Below are 25,536 nucleotides of genomic sequence, written 5' to 3' on the forward strand. Positions count from 1 at the left end.
GAGAGTGTAAGGAGTGACCTGGAGAAGGAGTTGTAGGCCTCCGGACAATTGCAGGGCTCCTAGACCAGGGTGGCTCTGGGGTTTGTCACCTGAAAGTGTCAAAAGGGACCTAAGTAGATGGGATCCTTTCATGGGTAGGCAGAGGGAGAGAGGCCTGTGGGGTCTGCCAGCTGGCAAGGCGTGGGAGTGACCTCTGTCCTCATCTGAAGACCAGCCACCAGCTGCTCTGATCTGGGACCCAAGTGCTGAGTTCTGCCGGAGGCCAGAGGGTAGCTCAGGAACGGGAGGCTGCTTTTAACAGGCACAGCTTTCTTTCCAAAGACAGATCTGTTTCTGAGACTGGAGATTGGGACAGAGAAGGACTTACGGGCTAAAAAGGGGCCACTGCTGGGGGCCAGGCTGATGCCCAGGGTCATCAGAGAGTGTACCTCCCAGGCACCTGTCTGGGGCAGAAGGGGTAAAAGGAGCCGTTGCAGGCAGAGAGCTGAGAGCTGAGGTGAAGCCCTGTGTGCTCAGAGGGTCTGTAGGGCACCTGGAAAGCTCTGGCCAGCTCCTCCCTCCCCTCCCCTTCCTCCTTCCCTCCTCTCCCTCCATCCCTCCTTCCCTGTCTTTCCAGTACTTGGGGGGTCATGCTGTGTGTTTTCACTTGAGCTGGCTTTTACCTGTCTGATTAATAAAACTGGAAGATGAATTTTTGTTATGTAATTAAGATAATTTGACAAAATCTAAAAAATGGAGGTTAATGAACTGTGCAGTTTGAGGGGGTCCTTCTGCAGGCAGGTACCATGAACGTTCCAACATTTTCAAACGTTGGGTCAATGTGAAGAAGGGTGTGATGGAGGCAAGAAGGGGTCTGATGCTCCCCCTCCACCAGCAGTGATGAGACTTGGCCTGCTCTGGCCTTGGAAACGGCAGAATGGTGTGTGCAGCCACATTACAGAGGGTCTTAGGACAGGCAGTGTGTGGGAAGAGGAGAGAAGGGAGCAGATGAGCTACTGGGTGGGTTAGGGTTAGGGTGACAGGTTATAAGCCATCAGAACCTAGAGGACCCTTCGAGGTAAATTTTTCTGCTCTACAAGGAGAGGCTTCAAAGGGGTCTGTTGACTTACTGAGAATCATACTAGTGGCAGGATCCTGCCATTTGGACAAGTACTTTTCCTGACACCTGTGTCTTCTTATGTTAACAGGAATTCTCTCTTCGTTCTATCCAGCCACTGTTCCATCTATTCTTATATTCATTTATCCCTTGACTCACTATCCTTTCTTGCCATCCGTCTACTCTGCTATCAACCCACCCAGCCAACCCCTCCTTGCATCCGTTCATCTACCCACCCACATACGCGCCCACCCAACCATCTATCCATCTATCGATCGATACATCGATCAATCCGCCAATCCAGCTATCCCCTCTCTGTCAACCCACCCTGCCCACCTGTCCATCCATTTACTTGTCTACTACCGTTTGTTCCATCCGTTCTCCCCGCACCAGCCCATTCTCTTTTCTCTCCATCCACTTCAATATCTATTTACTTTTGATCTGATCTATCCTTCTGCTTCTCTCTTGTTCCATCTATCCATCCATGTACTTATTCAGCCAGTTGTCCACCCATCTATTCTTCCAGTTGGCATTTGCATGGCCTGTTATATGCCAGCTGCTGTGCTAGGTGCTGGGATCACAGAAATAAATAAGAGGTGGTCCTTACCTATGAGGAGCTCACAATCAATTGTAGCTTCCCTCTCTGATCTCATTTCCTCTCTCTCTCTCTCTCTCTCTCTCTCTCTCTCACTCTCTCACTCTCACTCCCTCTGCTCCAGCTGTATGGCTGCTCACTGTCCCTTGAACACCCAAACACAGCCCTGCCATGTGGGTTTTGCCCTGCGTGCCCCTGCTCCCCGGAAGCCCTTTGCCCACAGAGTCTTCAGGCTGCTCCCTAACGTTCTGTGCCTCCCAGCTATCCTTTCCTGATGAGCCATCATGTGACCACCCTAGAATTGCAGACTTTCCCTGTACCCCCACTTTGCTCCCTTCTCTCCTAGCATTTGCCAGCAGTTGACATGTTATGCATGCACCTGTTTCCTGTCTCTCTGTTCTCTCTCTTCCAATAGATTGTAAACTCCACAGGGTAGAGGCTTTGTTCTGTTACCTGCTATATTCTCAGAGCCTAAAACAAACAGTGCTTGGTACACAGTTGGAGCTCAATAAATACTTGTTGAATGAATGAATGAATCTTGAGAAATTCCAGAATGGTAGGGAATGGGAGAGGAGCTGTGGATGAAACATGAGGTGGTGGTGGAGCCACGTTGGGCGCCCTCCAGGGTCCTGGAGAGCTGGAAGCCAGGAGGGCAGGAATGGGGGCTAGAGTGTAAGAGAATCTTAACTTCCAGGCAGCTGGAGAGGAAAGCCTGGAGCACAGGGGCTGTGGCTGCAGATGTGGACTGGGGTCTGCACGCTTGCAGGAAATCAGCAAGGCCACGGCCATGGGCGGAGTAGCAGGTGGACAGCCGGCTAGCCCTGCCACAGCTGTGAGGGACTTAGAGATCAAGAGTACAGATGGGGGCAGGAATCTGTGGGATGCAGTGACATCAGCCCCACACCTGGACCTCCTGTGCACTCAGAGGCAGGCTCTGGAGGAAGGGACGTGTGAGACTGAGCATCGGTGGGCTCTCGTGAGAGCCTCAGTGAGGACACAACGCCACCTCCGTGCCAGTGCGCGTTGCCTGCGGCGTGACCCTTGCACGTGACCACGGTCATATGCACACACGCCTATATGAGCACGGCACTTACACGTGACTGCAAGTGACACACACACCTAGGCCTACACATGTACACAGCTTCTTTGCTCCTGGCTTTGGGGCTTGCTGACTCTTTCTGAAGATGGCCCGGCCTTGCCCCTGGCTGTGTGCAGCCACTCCGTAGAGAGATGGGCCAAAGCTCCTACCCTATTCTGGATCCTGACCCCTGGAAGCCAGGATTTCCAACACGGTCCCCTCAGCCTTCTTACCTTAGGACCTTTGGGCCCCTCACTTCCACGTGGGTACAACCAGGCCAGGGGTGTGTGTGTTGGCAGAGGCTGGTGACCAGCATGGTTGAGGGGCAGTTCAGGTCGGTTGGAGGATGTGGCCCTCCATCAGCTCCTGAAACTCCCCTCAGAAACCCGGGAAGACCGGACGAAGCGCCTTTTCCGTCACTACACAGTGGGCTCCTATGACAGTCTCACTTCACACAGGTACAGGTGGGGGCCGGTGGGCAGGTGGGCAAGGGTAGGCATGCATGCGGATGGGATATCAGGCGTGGAGGGAGGACCAGAGCTAGTCGAGGAGGCCTGTGGATGAAGGGGTCAGAGGAGGCGAGGTGGTCCCCAGCCCCCCTCTGTCTTCTGCCTTCCTCCGTCAGCGCAAGGGTGACTTCTGGGGTGGGCCATGCCCATGGGATCCTGTTTGGGGCATGTGTGGGGTCAGCCTGGCCAGCTGTACTCTCTGGCAGGGCTCTCCTCACCCCTCCCTGCTTTCTTCCACCAGCGATTACGTCATTGACGACAAGGTGGCTGTCCTACAGAAACGGGACCATGAGGGCTTTGGTTTTGTGCTCCGGGGGGCCAAAGGTAAGGAAGGGTAGACAGCACCGAGAGTGGGTGTGGGGCTGGCTGCCAGACTGCCAGCATGTGTCTTGTCTCTGCTCCTCCTCTCTGCTCTCCTCCCTGCCTCACCCCTGCCCTATCCTCTGCCCCTGACTCCCCCACTGCCTCCCTTGCTGCTAGTTGGGCTCCTGTCCCCCTGCCTTGCTCCTCTGCTCTGACTCTGTATCCTTGGTTTGGAATATCTCAGTACGAGGCAATCCCTTCCCCCTGTTGATTTCCAAGATCTCTGCTGGAGCATGTCTAAGGGAGGGGAGTCCTTTCTGGTGGGGCCGAGGGGGGCAGTTTCTTCCCTGGGTGGCACTGCCTGCTGCCCCCCAGCCCCAGGACACCCTGACATGCTGCCTCAGTTGTCCTTTGTTCGGCGTGCGGAGCCACTTGTGGGAGGTTGCTATGTGGCAGCTGCCTCCACCTGGACCACGCAGGTGAAGCACCTTCCTAACTGCCCTCCCCCATTCCCAACCCCTCCCCCCCCCCCCCCCCCCCACCGCAGCAGAGACCCCCATCGAGGAGTTTACACCCACGCCGGCCTTCCCTGCGCTCCAGTATCTTGAGTCGGTGGATGTGGAGGGTGTGGCCTGGAGGGCCGGGCTGCGCACAGGAGACTTCCTCATCGAGGTGAGGCTTGTCCTTACCTGTGCAGCCAGGTGGGGTGCTGACCTCTGAGCCCCAAGGAGGACACACTTGGAACACCCCCACCACCCACCTGTCTGTCCCAGGTGAACGGGGTGAACGTGGTGAAGGTCGGGCACAAGCAGGTGGTGGCTCTGATCCGCCAGGGCGGGAACCGCCTCGTCATGAAGGTTGTGTCTGTGACGAGGAAGCCAGAAGAAGACGGGGCTCGGCGCAGAGGTGAGGGGCCGGGCTTCAGGCCTCTGTGCTCAGACCTTCCCCTCTGGCTCCTGACCTGAGACCTTTGACCCCAGGCTCACTTTCCTCTGCCCACGCCCTGACCCCAGACTGTGGAGGTCAGATGCCTAAACCTAGGTGAAATACCCACGTTCATGGCCTGGGTGGCTTCCCAATCCCTGGTGTTAGCCCACCAACCCTGGCCCCCAGCCTCTGACCTCTGACCCCTGACCCCAGGGTGCCCCTCCTCAGATCCCCACCCCCTCCTTCCCGGCGTCCCCCCAGCCCCTGGCGTGGAAGAGCCCTCCTCCCGACACTGCCAGCAGCTGCCTGGAGGCCGGGGTTGCCATAGCAACTGTGAGGTTGACGCTGCCGCCGCTTTATTGTCGGAGGGAAGGGGGAGGCGGCACCTGAGGGAAGAGGAAAAGCGTCTTCTCCCCGCGACGTCGCGGCACAGCCTGGGCCCAGGAGGCTTTGCCAGCTTGGGCCGGCCCAGCCCAGATCCTGGCTCTGCTGCCCACACCCTGGTCCCCCGAGGGGCAGCGGCCTCCAGGGCCTGGGGTGGGGGGTGTCCTGGAGCAGCAGGAGCCCAGCCTGCCGGGAGACCCCTCCCAGCCCCCACCTCATGGCTCTGGTGCCCCCTTGCTCAGCCCTCGGAGCCTACAGGGTGGGCATTCAGCTGGGAGCTGGCCAGCACCGTGACCCCCATTGGGGCCCTTGACCACCTACCTCCTGAGGCCCCAACTGCCCCGGCCCCGCTGGGCCCTCAGCAACCCCCTGAGCCCCCAGCGCCATGAAGAAGTTCGCATCCAGCCGCAGCCTGAACAAGATCCTGGCGCAGTGCGACTCATCCTCACGCGAGTACGAGGAGATCCAGGCGGTGGAGCGCAAGTGGCACCTGCACCTGGCCACGCCGCGCTGCCTGCTGCTGGACAGGAGGTCCAAGGCCTCCCTCTTCTTTGCAGCCCCGCCGCCCCCCAAGAGGGCTCCCAGCACCACGCTGACCCTGCGCTCCAAGTCCATGACGGCTGAACTTGAGGAACTCGGTGAGCAGTGGGGGGTGGACAGCAGGCAGACCGTCCGGGGTGGGAGGCCAGGCAGAGTGAGCTGGGGCCAAAGCCAGGTAGGGACAGGGGAGCGGAAGGACAGACGGACGGATGTATGAATCGGTCAAAGATAAATGGGTGGGTGCTGGAGTGGTGGGGGGGGGGGTACAACGCACGGATGGCATGAGGGCTGGATATAGACAGTGGGCCAACCGGGACTGAGAGGGTGCAGGGCCTGGCCTCCCAGTGTGTTTGCATGCGTGTGCACCTGCTGCCTCTGGCTCTGTGTACTTCCAGCCTGACTTCTCCCCTCCATTTCATCCAGGTGAGGGGAGAGCAGAAGTTAGGGGACCTAGGCTCTGCCGTGGCTCTGCTGACACTAGCTCTCTGATCTTTGTGCTTGTTTTGCCCTCCTAACACCTGTTCGCTCATCAGTTAAGCATGGGTTACAGCAAGCTGCTGCCCTCATAGGGCTGTGTGAGCATCACTAGTATGATGGTGGGACAGGCCCTCATAAGCTGCAGGAGGCAGATAAGAGTATGTCAGGGCTTTGGTATGGCATGTTGTGAGCACGATCCTGGGATGACCCCCAATAGCTTCGTTGTAGGGCGTGTCTTGAAATATGTGACTGTTAATAGCCTCAGCATAGGCGTGTCCAGGATACATGACTGTGTCCTGACATATGTGGCAGTTAATAATGGGCATACCCCAATATACATGACCCAGTTCTAGTCCCAGACTTTTCTATGGCTCTAGCCATAGAAGGAATGCTGACTCTGGTCCTAGGCTGAGTTCTGAGATAGTCCTGTCTACAGGAAAGGCCCTGATCCTGGTTCTAGACTGATCCCCAACCTTGGCTTCAGGCTTTGTTCATTCCCAGCTATAGAAGGAACACTCACCTGTCTCTGAAAATTGTTCCTGATCTTACAAATAGAGTGACCCCTGACCTTGTCCTGGCCACAGGTTGAGCTACCCCCTCCTTTCAGGCCGACACTCTTGACTGCAGTGTCATTTAGTGTGGACTTCAGCCACCAAGATAGGTCAGGCTGACATGGTCATACTTTTCTTCCCCGTAAATATTCTGAAGAAAGTAAAAGCCAAAAGGATATAGCCAACTCAAGACAAAGGAAATTTCCCAGATCTCAAGAATGAAAAGAGAAGTCAGTTAAGTGAGAGGAAGCTGATGATGCTTCCATAGTCCATGAGGGCTTGGGACAGTGTTATAGACCCTAATGGCAGGGGCTAGGGTTCTGTTGCTCCCACAAAGCCAAGAGATGAGGCTGTGGACCCATGAGAAGTGGGAAAACTAGAAGCAAGCCCAGGAACCAGCATTAGCATCAGAAGAAGTAGAAATCAAAGAATATGAAAGAGGCAAAATAAGGTATTTAAATACAAAGTTTAAGGAAACTAACAGAACTCATAAGAAACAGGACAGTACAAAAAAAAAAAAAACAAAAACAAACAAACAAACAAACAAACAAAAAAAAAAACAAAAAGAAAAAACCCAAAAACCAAAAACCAAAAGATGAGTAAACAGATTTTAAAAGATCCCTAAAGAACTGTTATGGAAACAAAAGGTATAGTCACTGAGATTAAAAAATCCGTGACTGGGATAAACAGTGTACTAGATTCAGCTGAAGAAAGAAACAGTGAATTAGAAGATAATTCTGAGGAAATTATCCCAAGTGCAGCACAGAAAGATAGGGATATGGAAAATATCCCTAGAGATAAGAGATAATGGAGAACAAATGAGAAAATCCCAGTCTAATGAGAGTCCCAGAGGGAAAGATTAAAATGGGGAAGAGGCAATATTTAAAGAGTACATGGCTAAGAATATTCAGAAATTGAATAAGGACATGAAATTCCATTTTGAAGAAGTATAAACCCCAAGCAAGGAAATAACAAATCTACATCTAGAACTGTCATAGTAAAACTTCACAACACCATAGACAAGAAAAATCTTAAATACCAGAGAAAGGAGCTGGATGACATAGAAAGGAACAATGGTTAGACTGACAGCAGACTTCTCATCAGCAATAGTAGATGCTAGAAGACAATGGAACAATAACTAAAGTCTTGAATTAAAATGCCTTTCCACCTAGAATTCTGTCCCCAACTAAACCCACTCATTGAAGAGTGAGGCAGAGAGGCTGGCAGACTTTTGGCCCCAGTGTCACAAAGGTCCAAGACTAGTTATGGGGGAGCTGATCTGTCATACTGATTGCGAATGGAAACTGATTGACAAACCAGTCCCCGTAGGCACCTGGGTCCGGCTGGACTCCAGACCAAGGCTTTGGTGGGTGGGTCCCAGGAGTCTCCTTCCAGAGGCTGTCACATAGCCATGATGAACTGCATGTTCAGAAGGGACCCTCCTAGTTCTGCATGAAGAGGTGCATAGGCAGCCTGAGATCTGTAATCCAGGGGCCAGGGGACTGAGCTCTGCGGAAACAGAAGAATTGCCTTCTGCTTTATGGGATGCTTCTGTCTAAAGAAGCTCCTTCCTCTCTGCTGTGATGGGGCCCTCCTGCTGCTGTGTGACAGGGTCGTTCCGTACACCCTTGTCTTTCAGAGGTGTTCTCTCTTGCTGCCTCAGGTCAGCATTGTTTCCACCATTTTTTTCCTGAGCAGAGTCTGGGGGAGGACAAAGGGACAGCTTAGCACAGAGCCTCCATGCACACTGCTGAGTGAGGGCGGGCTCACAGCTTATGTTGAAGCTGGACCTAGACTCTGTGTAGCTCCATTCAGAGAGGGAGAAGCTACTCCTGCCTCCAGAGGACAGCTGTCGGGGGAAACCAGACTGCTTGCTTACTTTCTGTGGGTTTGAGGAAGCCAGGCCAGCATCAGGGTTTCCCTGGGTACCTAAGGGGTCATCCCATGATTCAGTGTTTGTGCTTTTATAAGATAGAAATAAGACCTGTAGGCTCATTGGCAGCATAAACGTGTCAGTTCTCTGTCACACTGTTAAGAACTGATAGAACCTGTTAGGATGCTGTGGTCTATTGAGAAGACGGCCTGAACACCTGGGAAGAAAGGAAAGTGTGAGGCCGCAGAAAAAGCAGGTGGCAAGGGTGGCGACTCACGCCCATATGGCTCCTTGCTCCTTGGTGGGTGTGGGGGAGAAGCAAGGTCATGCAGGAGGGAGAGGAGGTAAAGAGCGTACTGTGGGGGATGGTAGTGGCAGTGTCCAGAAAATGAAGGCCCGAGGTGACTGGCGGAAATGGGGTTGAGAGGAAGAGGCTGGGGTAGGAGCCCTCCTCCCAAAGCAGGCGGTGGGAGGAGACGGAAGGGTGGGGCACTCCCAGTGCCCTTCAGCATGGTCAGTGGTCACCACGTGTCCGTCTGCCTGAACCAATAATGAGCCGGCTGCACAGAGCAGTGGAGACTCAGGCCAGGGAGGGCCTTGGTGGGTCTAAACCTCTCCTATTTCTCTGCCTTCCTGTGAGAAATCTGGGGCTTTTGGGTCCCTTTTTCTTTCGTGATGGGAATGTTAGAGCAGGTGCCGTGCTTGAGTGTGATTCCTGATTAGCCGTGGTCTGGCAAACACATTGACCTGCTCTTTGATACTGTACGGAATACTCAAGGGTGACCACTGCAACTGTTAGTGGCCTCCGAACTTTTTTTTTTGGGTGGGGGTTGCCTTTTTTCTGAACAAACATTTGATTGAACTGAGTATGATTAAGTTGTGTGTGGACATCTCCACACGTGTGTGCATGCCTGTGTGTGCATAAGTGCAATTATGCATATGTGTGAGTGGAGGGGCATGGATGTGTACGTGTGTGTGCATGTGCATGTGTATGCATACACACAAGCATGTATACCTGCTTGTGGTTGTTTCCACCTTGAGTTTCAAGCTGGGTACCAACTTGGCATTTGGGCACATTTGCCACTTGGGGTCTGATAGGGAGGGTTAGTCCAGGGTTGTACAGGATCTGGGAGGTCCCGGTTGTTGGAAGGGGTGGGAGTTGGAAGGGGGCCCAGATGCCGATGGATGAAGCCTGCCTCTTACCCCTGTGCTCTGTTTCTTGATTGCAAGCCTCCATTCGGAGAAGGAAAGGGGGTGAGTCATCTGCTGTGTCCCCATGCCCCCAGCTTTGTTTGACCCTGTCCAGGGAAGTGCTGATGTGTGAAGAGGCTCCATGTCAAGTCAGGGTGCTCTGGAAGCCTGGGCTGTACCTTCCTGTCGGCCTTCTCCCTGGGGATCTGGTGGGGGTGCAGTAGAGGGAGCTGGGGAAGGATGGATGGGGGGGGGGTCCAGGGGTGTGGCTCTGTGGGGGTGTGACAGTGAGGCACAGCCATGGGCTTTGGGGGCTCAGGTGAGTGTGGGGGCAGCCTAGTGAGGCAGAGCTGGGAAAGCCTCCCAGTGGAGGCCACACCATTTGCCATGTTCTGGAGCTGGGTAGGGGGAAGGTTCAGAGGGCTCAGCTGTGGGTCTCCTCAGGGAGCATGGTAACTGGGCCAGTGTGGGCAAGAGTGTTGGGTGCTCAGCTCTGGCCCATTTGCTTCTTTCTGCCTGTTTTCTGGGGGCTCCTTGTGCCTGGTGTGTGGGTCCCATTTCTGTGCTGATCTGTTGTGGGGTCTAGGCCGGTGCTGATAGTCCCTTCAGAACAGGAGTCTAGGCCCCACAGCATTGGGGAGGGAGCTTGGAGCTCCTCTGCCCAACATAGCCCAGGCTGTTGACTTCACCACCCTCTGCTCCTCCCATCAGGCCTCACCTGTTTGTTTGAGGCTCCTTCCTGTATGTTCTGTGTGTCCAGCCTGGCTGCAAAGAATGTAGCTTCCATGGTGGGGGGGACAGAGTCTGAGGTCCAGCATCTGGTGAGATCTCAGGGCCTGGCCCCTGCCAGTCTTCTCCATCTCTCAAGTGGACGGGAGACTCTTTCTGCTGAATAGGAGTCAGAGCCAGAGGGAAGCCTGAGGTGGCTTCGTGGCCCCAGGCATGTGTGTTTGCCCATTTGTCCGTGTGCCTGGTGCCCACCCATCCCTCACTCTGGGATCCACAGGGCCTTCCCTGTGCTGGGGGCACACCAACACCATCTGTCTGGGCCCAGGCTCTTCAGCATGGCCTGTGGTCCGGCCCTCAGAGCTCTCCTGTTGACCCTTGCCCTAATCTCAGGTGAAGTGCTTTCCTTGGTGTCTTTTCAGGTATTAAAACTGGGTGTCCCCTAGGGACACCTTTCTTCACTCTATGAGGCAGACACAAGCTATTTCTGGAATATTTTGGTTCTGTCCTAAGATCATTAGTGGAGCTCCCAGGGTGCTATGCTGTGGCCTGTGCACTCCTTCCAGTTGTAGGGGAGGTGACGGGTGATTCCTCACCCCTGGGGCCCATCATACCTGCTTGGGTTCTGGCTGTTTAAACAGCTGCGCATCGAGCTGTGTCGCCAGCACATGTGGAATCTTGATAACCAGTGTATGTGAGGCTGATGGGAATGTGCGGTTCCCAGTGCCCCAGACCTGGTTCCTAGAGGGCTTCATTTTCTTTTTTGAGTGTCTAAAATAATTTAAGAATATATTTTCTAATAACGGTGGGGATTGGTGTCAACCTCACCAGCTGTTAGTTCGGAGAATTCTTGATTCTTTCTCTTTTGGAAATAATTCTTGCCTGGCCCCAGCACCATCACCTTACCTCCAACAGTATTTGCTTTGCTAACTTCATGTGCACTCTGCTTTTGGTCTCGGGGATTGAGTTCTTCTGGAGCTAGAGATGCAGCTTCTAGACCCACAGCTCGGGTGAGCACATGCTCACTTTTTACTTCACTCATGTCTTTATGTCTGAGGTTTCTGGAAAATGTGGTTGTTAAGTCTGACTCCTAACTTATTGAATCTATGATCTGGAGCACTCAGATCTCTCAGAAATTCAGTTTCTTTTTGGGTAAAATGAGGGCGGCATCAGTATCTTCTTTGTGTGGTTGTGAGGAATGAGAGGAGAAGGCTCATCAGAAGCTCTTTTAACTGAAAATCACCAAGGACTGACCGCAGGGTGGTGATGGTGGCTTCAGCTTCCAAAGGGGAATTATTTGCTTCGTTACAAAAACAAAGAAGAAGATCCCTCTAACGAGCCCTTCCTGGTGTGCACCTGGGCCCAGGTACCAGTGGCGCTGGGAGCTACACCCAGGACCGGTAAGCTAGTCTGTAGATGGAGCCTGTTCTGGTGAGTCGTAACGTTTGCTGAACCCCTGTGTTACTCAGGGCCCAGGCTGGACACTCAGGGCAGGCAGGGGATGGTACTGGCTCTTTCCTCCTGAGAGCTCACGGGCTCTCTGGGGAGAGAAGGCGCACCGTGTGTGTTCGGTGCTTCCCCTGAGCCAGGCAGGGCAGCACTCGTCATGTGTAGACGCTGACAGTAGGTACGGACAGTAGACGCTGAAGCAGCCACCATTTTCGGGTTGTTTTATCAGATAAGGAAACTGAGTCACAGAGAGGTTAAGTCAGGACAGAGGCGGTCCGCGATGTGGGTCTGGTCCGGGTTGGGTGCCGGCCAGCTCTGACTTCTTTCTCCATGGCAGTTGCCGAGTGGGTTGCAGCGGCAGAGCCAGGAGGTGCTGGTGGGAGGTGTCGGGGCTGACTGTGTCCTCTGACAACAGGCACTTGGAGAGCAAAAGCCCGGGCGTGACCAGACACATGGCCCTCGAGGGTGGCATGGGCCCTGAGGGCGTGGGGATTCAGAGCCTGAGTGACGAGTGGGGTGAGGTCAGTGTGGCAGCCATGTGGGCACGGGAGCTGCCCCCAACTCCTGCTGTAGCCCACATCCGGCCCTGAGTGGACCACAGCTGCCGGTTCTCAGACACGTGCGTTTAACACAATTTCCAAGTCATGTTGATAATCAAAAACACCACTTTAAAAAGTACTAAACAGCTTTAATAAAAACAAGCAAACAAAGCTTTTCTTTATGATGGGTTTGAAAAGAATGCTGCCTGAGGCCTCCTGGTGCCTTTCTCCCTTCTAGGGCCTCGTTCACACATCAGCTCCCCGCCCCTCCCACCCCCCATCTTCCTTACCCTCCTCTCAAGGGGCCCGTGGAAGCCCCTTCAGCACCGTCAGCACCTCCCACCCAGGGTGGGGCTGCTTTTCCAGGAATGGAGGTTCTTTGGCCTGCTCCTCTGCCTGGAGCCCTATTTTTAGGTCCCTAGCCTGGGACTGTGAGTTCTGTTTTCAGGCAGTGTCCCCTGTCCATTCATTCGTGGCTTATTCACACCTTCCATGGGCACCTGCTGCACGCCAGGGTCTGTCCTAGGGCTGAGGTCCACCAGAGGCAGCTTAGCTTTTGGTGCAGCAGCTACGGACAGACGAGCAGTGCCAGGTGTCGAGGAGAAAAGGGACAGGGCCGAGGGCAACAAATTCAGGAAGACTTGAAACTCCAACCAGTGCTGTCCCTGTCCTGGTCCTCTCCCGAACGGTCAGTCAGGCTTTTCCTGGAGTGGGGTCCGAAGGGTGACCTGGACCACCCTTGGAGGACAGAGCGGCCAGGCGGGAGTGGGACTCAGATGGGATGCATGTTACTCGGCTTCTGGCCCCCGGTCTCAGGTCTGGAAGAAGGGACATCAGGCGGGCAGGGCCCAGTGGCTCCGTCAACAGCAGGAGGACTCAGCATGGGGTGCACGAGGGTGGAGCAGGTTCAGGGTCCAGGTGGTTGAGATGGTGCCTCCCTTGGCTGTGCAGAGAAGCTGGATGAGATCCTGGCAGCCGCCACGGAGCCCACGCTGAGGCCAGACATCGCGGACGCTGACTCCAGAGCTGCCACTGTCAAACAGCGGCCCACGAGTCGGAGGATCACACCTGCTGAGATCAGTGTAAGCCACCCCAGCAGCTGGGGGGGGGGGGCATGGGGAGGGGAGAAGGCAGGGAGGGGCACGGGGGCCAGAGCTCCATGTCCCCTACTGTGCGTTTGTGCGTCTTTCTGGGGTGGGAGTCCGTCGTTTGGACCCTCCTCTCCAGGGGTGAGGGTGAAGGACCCCATGGCTTCTCCTCACACACGCGGGGAAATCTTGTCCTCCCAGAATGGCCACAGTTTAACAAATGCTGAGTGCTCACTCGTGGCCTTGGGTCCCAGTGCCTCCTGCATAGCCACACCCAGGACCGCTTAGAGCACCCCAGCCCTGTCGAGGGTACAATGCGGTGTCTCTGCACCCCGCCCCCCGACTCCTCTCACTTGGCATCTTCTGGGCTACTCCCCCAGCCTTGTCCATGTCAACCCTACCCAATACTCTATGCCCAGGCCCCCACTGGCTATGCCCCTGCTCTCTGGAGTCTCTGTGTCTGGGTCTGAGTCTTGGGTCAGGCCGTACTGGTGCCAGCACCATCGTGATTAGTGTCTGGGGTGTTTGATCTCAGGCTTAGAAGGATGGCTGGGGCTGGATGGAGAACTGGGACCCCCAGTGCCCTAGAGCCTCCTTCTAACCCCCCAACTCCAACAGTCTTTATTTGAGCGCCAGGGCCTTCCAGGCCCAGAGAAGCTGCCCGGCTCCCTGCGGAAGGGGATTCCACGGACCAAGTCTGTAGGTACGGCTGGGCTGGGGGTTGCATGGGGCTGGGGCGGATGTGGGGCTGGAGGACCCGGTCTCTCCCAACCCTCCAGTTGGGGTTTTAAGGTTTCCTTAAGGTTTCCTCTGAGAACCCCATCTCCCTGGTCATAGCCCAGGAATCTCATTTGTTTGTGGACACATGTGGGATCCGTCCTTTCCCCAAATCCAGAGAAACTGCCAAAAGAGACCCTTGAGGCTTCCTCACTCCATCCACCACTTCCTGTCCATTGTGTCCCCATCCCTGCTCTGGTCCACTATTGCCCCCCCATCTGCTCCTCCCCGTCCAGTCTGCGCCCCCGACATTCCTCCCCGTCCAGTCTGCGCCCCCCTATCCGCTCCTCCCCCTCCAGTCTGCGCCCCCCACACTCCTCCCCGTCTAGTCTGTGCCCCCCCATCTGCTCCTCCCCCTCCAGTCTGTGCCCCCCACACTCCTCCCCGTCCAGTCTGCGCCCCCCACACTCCTCCCCGTCTAGTCTGTGCCCCCCCATCTGCTCCTCCCCGTCCAGTCTGCGCCCCCCACACTCCTCCCCGTCCAGTCTGCGCCCCCCTATCCGCTCCTCCCCCTCCAGTCTGCGCCCCCCACACTCCTCCCCGTCCAGTCTGTGCCCCTCCATCCGCTCCTCCCCGTCCAGTCTGCGCCCCCCCATCTGCTCCTCCCCGTCCAGTCTGCGCCCCCCACACTCCTCCCCGTCCAGTCTGCGCCCCCCACACTCCTCCCCGTCCAGTCTGCGCCCCTCCATCCGCTCCTCCCCGTCCAGTCTGCGCCCCCATCCGCTCCTCCCCGTCCAGTCTGCCCTCCCCACACTCCTCCCCGTCCAGTCTGTGCCCCCATCCGCTCCTCCCCGTCCAGTCTGCGCCCCCATCCGCTCCTCCCTGTCCAGTCTGCGCCCCCATCCGCTCCTCCCCCTCCAGTCTGCGCCCCCATCCGCTCCTCCCTGTCCAGTCTGCGCCCCCCACACTCCTCCCCGTCCAGTCTGCGCCCCCCTATCCGCTCCTCCCCCTCCAGTCTGCGCCCCCCACACTCCTCCCCGTCCAGTCTGCGCCCCCCTATCCGCTCCTCCCCGTCCAGTCTGCACCCCCCACACTCCTCCCAGTCTAGTCTGTGCCCTCCCCACACTCCTCCCTGTCCAGTCTGCGCCCCCCACCAGGTATTGCTCTGTATCTCTCTTTTCCTTCACAGCCAGTCTTCTCCAGAAGTCACTTGCAGTTGCTGTCTCTGTCCTCATCTGCTCCTCAGCTTGGGGCAGCGTAGCTCTGTCCACACCTAAAACTGACTTTGCTGCCACCAGGGTCACCAGTGGTTTGCAGGGCATTCCTTCCAGCAGACACATGACCAGCCCTTCTCTTGTTGACCTCAACTGGCATTTGATTTTTCTGCTCACCTCCCCAGAGCTTTAGGACATTTCCTGGTTCTTTCCTCTGTTCTCAGGCTGTACCTGTTCAGGACAAGAAGTAAACCTAAAAAAAACCTCCACACCAAATGCGGGTCCTCTCAAGGCTGTGTCCTTAGCCTCTGTGCCTTCTGTACCTGTCTCTTGGGGGCCTCATCATGCCTCACACTCGCTGTCACGCCTCTCATGTAGCCATCTCTCTCGACCCCAGACTGGGGCATCTCACAAGCTCCACTCACTGCCCTTCCTTCTAGACATGTAGTCCCCCCTCGCCTGCCCACTTCTCCATCCATTCCTTCACAGACCGGCCCACTTGTCCATCCATCTGTCTGCATACACTGCAGCTCCCCCATCATCTGTTCATCATCAGAGTAAACACCACAGTGTTTATGCACACTGGTTCATTTCATACTTACAGTAACCCTGTTGAGGTAATACTATTAGTACCTCTGTATTACAGCTAAGGAAACTAAGGTAAAGAGGTAAAATGACTTGCCCAAGGTCTTACCTTGTCTTCTGGTAAGACATCATGCCAGCCATCTGCCCAGACCTGCCCAAAGGGGGCTTTCTGCAGAGCAGATACCAACCCATATCCCTCCAGTTCAGCCGTGGTGGGCTCTTCATTGCCTTGGGGACTTGGGGACCAGTCTCAGCCTTCTTCTACTTCATCTGGGGGCATTTGTCTCCATTTCCTTCTTATCCGGGTGTACCAATACTCGCTACTCTGCACCTGGCCTCAGTCTGCCTGGATGGCCTGTCGCTCAGCCCAGCCCAGTCCCAGGACTGACCACCACAGGTCCAGATCTCAGTGCCTTCCCTGCAGGATGTGAGCCTCTGGGTGGGTATTCCTCCTGGACCCTCCTGTGCTCATTCTGTGAGTGAGCGAGAGGGGTTCATCTTCAGGCTCCTTGCCCTGGCCTGCTGCCCATCACCAACGTGAGTGTTGGTCAAGGTGTCAGATTCCCAGAGTCCCCCACCCACCCTTGTCCTGGGCACATGATTCAGTCCTGGAAACCTCAGCGTCCTGGTCCATAAACTTGAGTCCCATCTAGTACTTGCCTCCAAGTCTACGATGTGGCTCACCCAGTGGGCTGTACTCAGAGGCTGAGTATAGGCATCAACCACTGATACTGTTCCTAGATGCAGGTCCTGAATCTTAAGGCTGGAACACAGTGTTTGAGAAATGTTTGCTACTCTTCATTGGACAGAGGTCCCCACCCCACCTTGGGTGGTATCAGAACAGATTCCCCACTTCATCCAGGCAAGTGACTTATCTTCACCCTAACTTAGAATTTGGCATGCCAAATCTCCTGTGTCTTCTAGGAGCACAAGCTTTTCCCCATGTAGTTTGTCTCATAAGATAAGTTGTGCAGCGGGGAGGAGGCCCCAAAAGAACCTGGCACAAATCTTGTGTCCAGCCATAGGGGTGGAAGGCAGACCTAAAAGTGATGATGATGATGATGATGATGATCTCGGCCTCCTTCCTGGGATGCTTCTAGGTTTCTAGGTGCTCAGCCCCATGCTGTCGGCTTTAAATGGCTCCAGCGGTGGCAGCCCCACAACAGGGGCCAGCATTTTGCTTGAGATTAGGAAACTGACCTGCCAAGAGATTAAGTAATGTCAGACAGTAACTTCCAATGCTAGAATCCAAGCCACGCGAAAGCCCACCTTCGCTGCGCCCAGGGTGAAGAGCTGTCATGCAGGACAAGAGGTGGATCGTGCAGTGCGGGAGGCCTGGGGAGACCACCTTGGCTAAAGGAGGAGGAGGCTGGGAACAGGCAATCTGCATTGTAGTGAGTTCGTAAAAATGCACGTACAGAGTGAAGCCAAGTGGAGAGGCCCAAGGCACTCCACCAGAGACCTGTGCGTATCAACATGGAGGAAACATTCATCCACTGTCCTCCGGTTGGGCCGTCGAACACTCGCAGCCTAACTGAACATGCGTACGGCACAAGTGTCCATATCGTGCCCACAAAGACACTTGGGAGATCTTGCCAGGCTCTAGCCAGGCAGCAGGACAATGAGGGCCCTGAGCATCCCAGTCCTGCTCTTGCACAGACCCTAACTCGGGCAGCAGAGCGGGTTTCATTTTAAGCCTGCGTTGCCCATGAGAGAATTGAGATTCAGGGGGGCGCAGGGCCCGGCCTGGGGCCACACAGCCCAGAGGGAGTACAACTGACACATGGGTCAGGTGCTTAGTCTACAATTCCACTTTAGCTCTTCCTCCTTCCCTTCCACCCTCCCTCACTGAAGTTCAGCCCTTGAGGTTATAGCAGTGACCGGGCAGTGTGTCCGGTCCAGTCCACTTGGGTCTCTGGGATGGAGCCTCTCAGGGCTTGTCTTTTCACAAACACCTTCTCACCTGGGCGCCAGCCTTCTTTCTGCCAGATGCATGGCTCAGCTGGCCACAGTCCTGCTGCCCCTCTGACTACAGTCCGTGCATCACTCCTACTCTGGGAGAGTGTCCCCCTAATTTCTGACCATCTCTCTTCTTCCCGTCTCTGGTTGCCACCAGGGAACTCCCGGTGACACCTGCTTGTTCCATTGCTGCAGTGTGGCCTCGCTCAGTCTTGGATGGAAGCCATGCACCAGCCGCCCCTACCTCTTCTGTGCAGTTGTCTTCACCACTCCGCGTGGGGGGATGTGTAGGGGCTGCCCCGATTCTCCCTGGGTGTCTTCTTTGGGCCCTCTCAGTGTGATGGGGCTTGGGCAGGTCTTGGCCCGAACCCAAGACTTTGGGTCCTTTCACAGTCTGTTGGTGGGGCCCTCCTCTGCCTTATATCTGAAAGAATACCTCTCCCCAAGTCTTTCTAAGAGCCCCCTCCCCCCAACTCAACACTGGGCTTGGGGTGCAGAGCTGGCATCCAGGGAGGAGCCCAGACTAGGGGCCTGGCTCAGCTCTGTTGCTCTGGGCTGCCCTGTCCCCTTTTCTCTCAGACCCCAGCCTCTGTGCCCTTCTTGACCCAGTCCTCCCCGGCTGGGTATAGCTTCCCGCCAATTCCTAAGGGGGTGGCTTCGCAGTCCTTGCATCTGGGGCCATGGCTGCCCTCAGGTGGAGTCAGGGCAGGGCTGGCCCCTGCACAGGGCCGGCCCCCGGGGTCTCACCTGGGCCCTTCTGTCCGCAGGGGAGGATGAAAAGCTGGCGTCCCTGCTGGAAGGGCGCTTTCCACGCAGCACGTCCATGCAAGATACGGTGCGTGAGGGCCGTGGCATCCCGCCCCCGCCGCAGACCGCACCGCCGCCCCCACCCGCTCCCTACTACTTCGACTCCGGGCCGCCCCCCGCCTTCTCGCCGCCACCCCCTCCAGGCCGCGCCTACGACACAGTGCGCTCCAGCTTCAAGCCCGGCCTGGAGGCGCGCCTGGGCGCTGGGGCCGCGGGCCTGTACGATTCCGGCGCGCCCCTGGGTCCGCTGCCCTACCCGGAGCGGCAGAAGCGTGCGCGCTCCATGATCATCCTTCAGGACTCGGCGCCGGAGGCGGGCGACACCCCCCGGCCTCCTCCGGCGGCCACCCCACCGGAGCGTCCAAAGCGGCGGCCGCGGCCGCCGGGCCCCGACAGTCCCTACGCCAACCTGGGCGCTTTCAGCGCCAGCATCTTCGCGCCGTCCAAGCCTCAGCGCCGCAAGAGCCCGCTGGTGAAGCAGCTGCAGGTGGAAGACGCTCAGGAGCGCGCAGCCCTGGCAGTGGGCAGCCCTGGCCCGGGTGGCGGCAGCTTCGCCCGGGAGCCCTCCCCGACGCACCGTGGGCCTCGGCCAAGCGGCCTTGACTACGGCCCCGGGGAAAGCCCCGGCCTCGCGTTCGGGGGCCCAGGCCCGGGCAAGGACCGGCGGCTGGAGGAGCGGCGCCGCTCAACCGTGTTCCTGTCGGTGGGAGCCATCGAGGGCAGCACGCCTAGCACAGACCTGCCCTCCCTGCAGCCCTCCCGCTCCATCGATGAGCGCCTGCTGGGGGCTGGCGCCGCCACCACCACCACCGGCCGAGACCTGCTCCTGCCCTCCCCCGTCTCTGCTCTGAAGCCATTGGTCAGCGGCCCGAGCCTTGGGCCTTCAGGCTCCACCTTCATCCACCCACTCACCGGCAAGCCCCTGGACCCCAGCTCGCCCCTGGCCCTCGCCCTGGCCGCTCGAGAGCGTGCTCTGGCCTCCCAGGCGCCCTCCCGGTCCCCCACGCCTGTGCACAGCCCTGACGCTGACCGCCCTGGGCCTCTGTTCGTGGATGTACAGGCCCGCGACTCTGAGCGAGGGGCGCTGGCCTCCCCAGCCTTCTCCCCAAGAAGCCCCGCCTGGGTTCCTGTGCCTGCTCGGAGGGAGCCGGAGAAAGCACCCCGGGAGGAGCGCAAGTCGCCAGAGGACAAGAAGTCCATGATCCTCAGCGTCCTGGACACATCCCTGCAGCGGCCGGCCGGCCTCATCGTCGTGCACGCCACCAGCAATGGGCAGGAGCCCAGCGGGCTGGGGGCTGAAGAGGAGCGCCCGGGCACCCCGGAGCTGGCCCCTGCCCCCGCACAGTCGGCAGTGGTGGCAGAGCCCCTGGCGAGCCCCCGGGCTCAGCCCCCTGGCAGCACGGCTCCGACAGACCCCGGGCCGGGCCAGGGCAGCTCCGAGGAGGAGCCAGAGCTGGTGTTCGCTGTGAACTTGCCGCCCGCCCAGCTGTCCTCCAGTGATGAGGAGACCAGGGAGGAGCTAGCCCGCATTGGGCTGGTGCCACCTCCCGAAGAGTTTGCCAACGGGGTCCTGCTGGCCACCCCACTTCCTGGCCCAGGTCCCTCACCCACCGTGGTGCCAGGCCCGGCCTCAGGGAAGCCGAGCAGCGAGCCTCCTCCTGCCCCTGAGTCTGCCGCTGACTCAGGGGTGGAGGAGGCTGACACACGCAGCTCCAGCGACCCCCACCTGGAGACCACAAGCACTATCTCCACGGTGTCCAGCATGTCCACCCTGAGCTCGGAGAGTGGGGAGCTCACTGACACCCACACCTCCTTCGCCGATGGACACACTTTTCTACTCGAGAAGCCACCAGTGCCTCCCAAGCCCAAGCTCAAGTCCCCGCTGGGGAAGGGGCCGGTGACCTTCAGGGACCCGCTGCTGAAGCAGTCCTCGGACAGTGAGCTCATGGCCCAGCAGCATGCCGCCTCTGCCGGGCTGGCCTCCGCTGCCGGACCTGCTCGCCCTCGCTACCTCTTCCAGAGAAGGTCCAAGCTGTGGGGGGACCCCGTGGAGAGCCGGGGACTCCCAGGGCCTGAAGATGACAAACCAACTGTGATCAGTGAGCTCAGCTCTCGCCTGCAGCAGCTCAACAAAGACACACGCTCCTTGGGGGAAGAGCCGGTTGGTGGCCTGGGCGGCCTGCTGGACCCTGCCAAGAAGTCGCCCATCGCGGCAGCTCGGTGAGCAGGGCAGTGTGGGGAGGGTCCTGTCCCGTGTCCATGGCCCACCCCCCCACCCCCACCCTGTGTTTTTCCTCTCGTCTGTCCACCATCGGAGGTTTCCTCCATTCCCCTCCCCAGTCCATTCTATCCCACCCCTTACCTGTCCGTGGCATGCCTCTCTGTCCACTTGTGTCCTTTGTCTGCCCTTGCTTTTTCTGTGTGAGACAAGTCTCATTCAGGGATCTGAAATCTTGGGGCCGCTGTTCTCTCCATCCTGTTGGTGCTAGGAGTGGGGGCTGGGCACCCATCAGAGACCCAGCGGGGCCGAGCACCTCCACAGCCCTCCTGGAGACGCCCTGCCTCGGGGGGTTCTTGTGGGCTCTCACTCTTTTGCTCCCGACCGAAGCTGCCTCTCCTGTTACGGGTTGTTCTGTGCTCCATCCTGGAGTTGCGACCCGCTCCCCTCCCCCCACTGCTCAGCTTCGCTGTGAGCCTGTGGGCCCCCAACCCCATCCTCCCTGTGGCCACGTGGCTGGTGCCACCTTTCCTGTAGCTGCCTCCTGCCTTGCTTCCTTTTGAGGCTTAGAGTACACAGACTCCTTTTCCTTTTGGGATGCACCAGCAGCTCCCTGTGTTCTGCCCCAGAAAAATTTGTCTCTCTGCTCTGCCTCAGAGCCCCTTAAACACAGACTGCAGTGCATTTTCAAAGTGCATTAAGAAGCCATTCTTAGGGGGAAGTCACAGCATCCCTCCATACTCCATCTGCCCTCTCGCCTTCTCCGCACCTTCCCTGTTCCTCTGTCTGTCTGCTCGTCCCACCTCTTGCCCAGGGTGAGGACTTGAAGAGGCCACGTTGTGCCCTGGAAATGGGGGTGGGGGTTGCTGAGCAAGGGGCTGGGGTGCTGCTCTGGTAGAGCTGCCAGAGCCCCTGGGCTGGTCCCTTGGATATTTCCTTGAGGACCCCATTCCCAAGGCTTTGCTCCTGAAGGGGTCCCCCTTGGGCCTGTGGGCTCCATGGATGTTGGTGGGAGAGCTGGTTCCTGCCCACTGGTGCTGGTCTGAGGCAGCTCTGGTAACCCCCTGGCTGGCCCTTGTCTGCCCTTTTCAAGCTGCCTTTGCCTTCTCTATCCCTTTAGGCCCTCCTCCCTCTTCTGGCTTTGTCGGGGGGCGGGGGGTGGGGTGTGAGGTGCCACTGCCTGGCCTCCTTCTTGCTCCCTGAAGACCAGCCTATTGGGCCCTTTCCTGTCAGCCTTGGAAGGCACAGCTCACAAAGTGAGGGATTCGGTCTTATTCACAAGGGCTTGTCTGATTTACCTTCTTCCAGTTAAGGGTTCAAAAGATATGTGGGGGCTTGGGAAGCTCACGGTGCCTCCCCTAAGTGGTCCAGGAATATTGTCCTTCAGCTCCTGGCATCTCAGGGGCTCGCTTTGGGGCCCTCTCCCCTTTTGGCCTCTTCCAACTCCCAGCTGAATGTGAAAGCCCTCTTTCCAGCAGGGCAGTGCCAAAGGTACCCTGAGAGTGGGCGTTATGGGCATGGCCAGGGTATCCATTTGGGATGAGTAGCCCAGGTCCTGGGCCTCTGCAGGACCTAACCCCTGGGGACAGGGGGTTCCCTGACCCGCCCTCGACCAGCCCCTATCTTCATCTCTGCTTCTCCTCCCTTGCCAGTCCCTCTGTTCTCTATGTCCTTTGGTCCCAGTGAAAATTAAAGCCATTTAAAGTGGGAAGCACAGTTCCTGATACAGTGCAGGCCCTCAATAAACGTTTGCTCAACAGACGAAAGAACTAAGCTAAATGCAAGCACTGTCTTTTGTGACCTGTAATCTAGGGAGGGGGCTTAGGATAAATATCACGGAAGGACAGACACATGATTCAGATGCGCTGGTTGTTGGACCCCATGATCAGGCTCAGGCGAGCCTGGGTCTTGTCATTTGCTCTGCTGGCTCCCATGGGGTGGCTGGGCACCCTGAGCATTTCTCCTCTGTCAGGGTAAAGGTCTCTTGTCCCATGGCTCTGGGTTGTGCCAGGACCCTGTGTTTGTGTTCTGATGTGGACATGGGATGGGGCAGGGCAAGACCCACAGGTGCCAGCTTTGCACCCCACCTACCCCACAGGTGCACTGGAAAGGGAGCCTCTTTGACTTGGCACTTCTTGCAAAAGTCCAGCCTCTGATTGGCTTCACATGGGTCCCCTGCTTTCCCCTGGATGAATCAGCAGGGTCAGGGATGCTGTAAGGCCTCCATTGGCCAGGCCTGAGTCCTGTGCTCTCCTGGGAGCTGGGGCACGGGGCCAGCCCACCTAGCAAACGGGTGCTGAGAGTGAGGGAGGGTGGGTCTCCAGAGGAAAATCAGCTGCTGTTACGGGGGTCCAGATGCTGGAAAACCTAAAACAACACAAGTCCCTTGTGACATGTTCTCACCAATGTCGGCAGTTTGCTTCATTCCCTGGCATCAGCTTGGGGTCAGAGGACCCTGGATATCAGCTCTCAGCTAGTTGCACCTGAACTCTGTAGTCTTGGACGAGCCACTGTGAACTTCAGTCCCTCCCCTGTGAGATGGTGACGGTGACACCCTGAAGCACCAAGCTCAGGGCTGCAGCATGGTGGGTTCTCATGAAGTGGGCACTCAGCCAGGTCCTTCGTGGGAAATAAAAGGGCCGGATATTGCACTAGAAAATGCCAGGTCATATTATTTCACTTCTACAGCCATCCTCTCAGATGGATAACAGCATACTCTCCATTTTCCAGACAATAAAACTAAGGTTCTAAAGAGGTCTATTGCAGCTGGTAAGTGGTGGTATCTGTCTGGCCCCAAGCCCCACTCTCTGTTCACCGTACTCTGGGGGCTGTGTCGTTAAGCGCCTTCTGGTGACGGATGCTGGGTTTCTGTGCGGCAGCCTCTCACACAGAAACGCGCACCTGTTCACTGGGTAGACTGACACCGTTATCTATCAATCGCGTATATCACACACAGCACGTGTATTCTGAAGTCGCTTATCCTCGAGTCCACGCAGCGCTACCTCATCAGCCCAGCTACACGGAGCCATCCCTCTGCCCTGCCTTCCTATTCCCACTTCCCTCCGCACCCCCTTCTCTCGTTCACACTTCCTTTGGCCCTCTCTGCTTCCCCTCACCCCTCAGATCTGGGTGAAACCACAGTCCCCAGTGGCGTGGACCCCACTGCCCACTCTTGGCTTCTGGCCAGCGGCAGGGGGCTGAGCGGAGGATTCGGTGAGCGTGTGGAGTCGGCCCCTCCATGTGGCTGGCAGGAGCTGTGGTGCCCGCCAGGGCTGCTGGGCAGCTCTCGTTTGCAGCTCACTGTGGCCGGAACCTAGCATTCCTCTCTCATTTAGTGATGAACTGCTAGTGATACGGTCTCTAAGAGGAACGTTCAAAGTGCGGGAAGTTCTGGTGTCTGGGTGGGGCTGTTTCCTTCCCGGGACCGTTCTTGGCAGAGGCCCCAGAGTCATTGCCTTGGCCACCTGGAGGGACCTCTGGCTTTTTGCAACATCGATCCTAGACTACTCATCCGCTCTGTGCTTCTAGCTTCGGGTCTAGCCCTCGTACAGACAGGACGTCCATCTTCTCAGAGCCCCACCGTGGTCTTTGAGGCTCACATCTGTACCCAACTCCACTCGCCTTCGGCTCGGAATCCCACGTGTCGTCTGAAGTCCATAGTGTCTCTGAGCACCGCAGAGACGCTCAGCTCTGCTGTGGCTTTCAGTTTTACATCTGTCTGACCCTCACCTCTGGTTTCATAGAAAAGAGTTCATGGTGAAATAGCTGTGGAAATACAAAGTGAAAGGGGTGTCTTTCCTGCGTCTTCTTAGCCCCTCTGATGTGCTTTGCGCCATGGCCTCGAACCTGTTAGGTCTCAGCTTCTCTGGCAGATCGTTAGCAAGTGTCTTGCAGAAGACACACATTCCTTATAATGGGGGAGAAGCCCTGCTCTGGTGACTTTCTGTGGACCCTGTTCTACTAACATGTTTGGCTGGGATCTGGATGCCACCTTGTGTCACCGCAGGTATCTCAAGGCCAGTGGGGCTTCTTCTGAAACCTGGGCTGACACTTGTGGTGTGACGGCCGACGCAAGAGCACTGGGGCCAGGATGTGCTTTGTCCTTGCAGGCCGCACGAAACTGGGTCACATGCTTCAGGAGCCCTGAACTATGCTGGGGGAGCAGGAAGTGCTCACAGACGAGGGGATGTAGAGGCATTTGGAGGGTGTTGAGGTTGGGCGGTGAGAAGGCGAAAGGCTGGAGACGCCCTGAGCGGAGAGCGCGCTTGGAAGCTTATGAGTCTGTATCTAGTTTTGCGCTGCTGTTGAGGGGAGCTCCCAGACTGCAAAAGCCCACAAGGCCTAGACCTGCCCTGCATGAGTGCACTGGCAGAAGGCCCAAGACAGAGGCCAGGACCAGAGCTTGGGCTTTTCCTTGTCTGTTGGTGCCAACAGGCCAACAGGCAGTCAAGCCTGGGAGGGACACGTCCCATTATTTTTGTTTGCTGACATTTAGCTTTGTCAGGGAGGAGATGAGGTGAGAGGTGCTGAGCGAAAATGTCTGGACCCTGAGGTGGCCGGGAGGGTGAGGATAAGGGCCTGGGTTAATGCTGGGAGCCCTCCATGAAAAGGAGGAGGAGCTGAGGGTGGCTCCCGGTCCCTGGTGTGGGGAGGACTGGGGGAAGGGGGAGCATGTTTGGAGGCCCCAGTAGAGGTCTGGAGCTCAGGAGA

The 25,536-nt window shown here is 57.1% G+C and overlaps 1 protein-coding gene across 1 annotated transcript in view; it reads left to right on the forward strand.

The window, feature by feature from the left end:
• Positions 1 to 25,536, forward strand: part of SHANK3 (SH3 and multiple ankyrin repeat domains 3) — a 51,781-nt gene that overhangs the window by 20,451 nt on the left and 5,794 nt on the right. The window contains 9 exon segments of the mRNA XM_045465180.1: positions 3,152 to 3,227; positions 3,520 to 3,602; positions 4,129 to 4,253; positions 4,355 to 4,487; positions 5,450 to 5,530; positions 9,564 to 9,587; positions 13,190 to 13,320; positions 13,945 to 14,029; positions 18,569 to 20,828. Of these exon segments, the coding sequence (XP_045321136.1) occupies positions 3,152 to 3,227; positions 3,520 to 3,602; positions 4,129 to 4,253; positions 4,355 to 4,487; positions 5,450 to 5,530; positions 9,564 to 9,587; positions 13,190 to 13,320; positions 13,945 to 14,029; positions 18,569 to 20,828 (2,998 nt within the window).

This window comes from Leopardus geoffroyi, chromosome B4 (assembly GCF_018350155.1).
Source record: "Leopardus geoffroyi isolate Oge1 chromosome B4, O.geoffroyi_Oge1_pat1.0, whole genome shotgun sequence".
Classification (NCBI taxonomy): Eukaryota; Metazoa; Chordata; class Mammalia; order Carnivora; family Felidae; genus Leopardus; species Leopardus geoffroyi.